Consider the following 2,697-nt stretch of genomic DNA (forward strand, 5'->3'; position numbering starts at 1 on the left):
TTACATATTGTCCTTTACTGCAAAAGAGCCATAAATGTATTTGGAACCCTAAAACTATTTTCATAATTAACATATTCTAAAGCATTTTATGGCAGACAGGTGCACTTGGGGGGGGGGGGGCTCTCGTTATGAAAATGTCTGTCCTCCCAATCAGCCGCTGCACATGTTAAGGCCCCGCTTCCCAGTATGTGGCCAAACATCACTCATTGATGGGAAGTAGAGAATAACTGCTTTTTAAAATTTATTTTTTTCTGGATGGTCTTTGCTTATTTTTTTCTCTTTCTTTTCCCTTTAATTAGATTATTCTTATCTTAACCTGTGAGCCTTTTTCTTTCCCATCATACTTTCCTCCCCCCACCCTTTGAGGAGAGGGAATGAGAGAGTGATTGTGGTGTTTAGATGTGCATCAGTGTGAAACCACCACAAGTGAAGTAAATATGGCATTATCGCCAATTTACAGAATCAAGACTTCTGTGTTTGTAACAATTTCACACACAAGCATTCACTAATCTATAAGGGCAGCTTCTCAGCCTTGAACAAAATAGCATTGATATTCCTCAAATACTCTAGTCTTATAAATTTGTATTAGCATTCCCATGAGGCTATGGAGTGGAGGAGATTAAAGCAAAGTGCTAGGTAGATTGCTGCTCTGCCACCTCAGACAGGTTGTTTTGGAATGTTTATATAGGTGGCTGGACTGGCTGAACCATTTGCCACACTTAAAACAGGCATAAGGCTTTTCTCGTGTATGCACATGAATGTGCTTCTTGCAGTCTTGCAGCAGATCTTACAGGCATATTTATGAGCACCTTCTACAACCAACACATTGTGTTCAGATAAGGCCTTCTTACATTTTGAAAGAACATCGGCAGATGCCCTTGTCAACTGTAGTGGACCAGGTTGTGAAGGAAGTCCATTCTCAAAAGAAGTGGTCCCATTGATTAACAGCTGGGGACTGGAAGGGTTATCTTGTAGCTGGGAGCTCCCAGCAGAGGTCACAACAGGCATTTTGGGGGCTATGCAACGATAGCCAGGAAAACCACTAGCTCCACCTCTTATGGAGCCCATCATTGTCCTTGACAAAGAGTGCAGGCCCAAGCTTGACCTTGGGAAATCAAGACCAAATTGTTCTGTAGCCCAGTACCCGGAAGTCTGTACACATGGAAGACCCATCATATCCTGCATTGGTCTAAGAAAATGAGACTCTGAAGGCTCACTGAATGGATTATTTGCATGAGAAACCATAGCAGAGGAATGACCATTAGCAGTCCCGGACTCTGGACTCAATAGGTAAGAGGCATCACTATCCATTCTGCAGTCACTTATTGTATTTGGAATGTTGTCACTGGTATTTTGACTTGCACCAAAGTTGCTACCTCTGCTTTTATTCAGAAAATTTGAGATACTGAAAGTGGAATTATGTTCCAGGTTATTTGACACTTCCATAATATGGATGTCTCCAACCCTATCAGTACTAGACTGTGGGTCAAAAAAGCTGCAATCGCTGCTTTCAGGACTCAGTTCTAACTTCTCTGCAGTCACCACTCCTCCTTCCACTTCAACAGACTCACTGCCTTCTGCTTGAGAAGTGACATCACTCACTTCATCTTGAGGCTCTGGAGAACTCAAAGGTTCAGATTTAACCACCACACTCATATGTTCTTTTTTAGTTAGACCGACATCTGGATTTTTGCATGGGAAGTTGTTTTTCTCAGAAGTAGCTTCCCGATCAAAACAGGTTTCCACTTGTATTACCTGAGATGACATAGATATCTGTGAAATGTTTCCTCTACTGTTGTCTGACTGGCTGGGCATTTGAGCATCTTCTTGAGCACCAGAAGACTGATCAAACATAATAGTATTATCCACTTGTTTATCACTGTTGTGGTTTAACCCGGCTGGCAGCTAAACACCACACAGCCGTTTGCTCACCCTCCCCCCTCCCTCTCTGGGATGGGGGAGAGAAACGGGAAAGTGAAGCCTGTGAGTTGAGATAAAGACAGTTTATTAAGATAGAATAATAATAATAATAATAATATGTACAAACAAGTGATGCACAATGCAATTGCTCACCACCCGCTGACCAATGCCCAGCCCAACCCTTCTCATTTTCTGGTAGCTTGTTGTACAGTGGGGCTTCTTCAGCACGGACCACCTCCTCCTCTGATGACATCCCAAAGTATTTGCCTTCTGGCCAGTCCATAATCACTTCCAAGATTCCCGGACAACTGGGGTTTCCTATTCAAGCCTGCCGACTAATCAGTGCAACCCACTTGCTCCATGTAGCATCAGTTGCATGATGTGTAGAGGGGACCCTTCCTTTGAACATCCAGCCCAGTACCGGCAGTCAGGGTGCCAGGAGGAGCTGCGCTTCAGTACCAACCACTTCCAAAGCAGATCGAACTCCTTCATATGCTGTCAATATCTCTTTTCGGTGTGAGTGTAGTGGGCCTCAGATCCTCTGTATCCCCGACTCCAAAACCCTAGGGGTCGACCTCGAGTTTCCCCAGGTTCTTTCTGCCAGAGGCTCCAGGTGGGGCCATTCTCCCCGGCTGTGGTGTAGAGCACATTCTTTACATCTGGTCCCGTTCGGACTGGCCCAAGGGCTACTGCATGAACTATTTCCTGCTTAATTTGTTCAAAGGCTTGTCGTTGCTCAGGGCCCCATTCAAAATCATTCTTCTTACGGGTTACTTG

General features: G+C 44.4%; 1 protein-coding gene across 1 annotated transcript; it reads right to left on the reverse strand.

Annotated features, from left to right (window-relative positions):
• Positions 1-279: 279 nt before the first annotated feature.
• Positions 280-1,876, reverse strand: LOC118159314 (zinc finger and BTB domain-containing protein 5-like). The gene is given in 2 exon segments (XM_035313916.1): positions 280-777; positions 780-1,876. Coding segments are annotated over 2 exon segments (1,233 nt in total). The 5' UTR covers positions 1,855-1,876; the 3' UTR covers positions 280-619.
• Positions 1,877-2,697: the final 821 nt, after the last annotated feature.

Source organism: Oxyura jamaicensis, unplaced genomic scaffold (genome assembly GCF_011077185.1).
Source record: "Oxyura jamaicensis isolate SHBP4307 breed ruddy duck unplaced genomic scaffold, BPBGC_Ojam_1.0 oxyUn_random_OJ69575, whole genome shotgun sequence".
Taxonomy (NCBI): Eukaryota; Metazoa; Chordata; class Aves; order Anseriformes; family Anatidae; genus Oxyura; species Oxyura jamaicensis.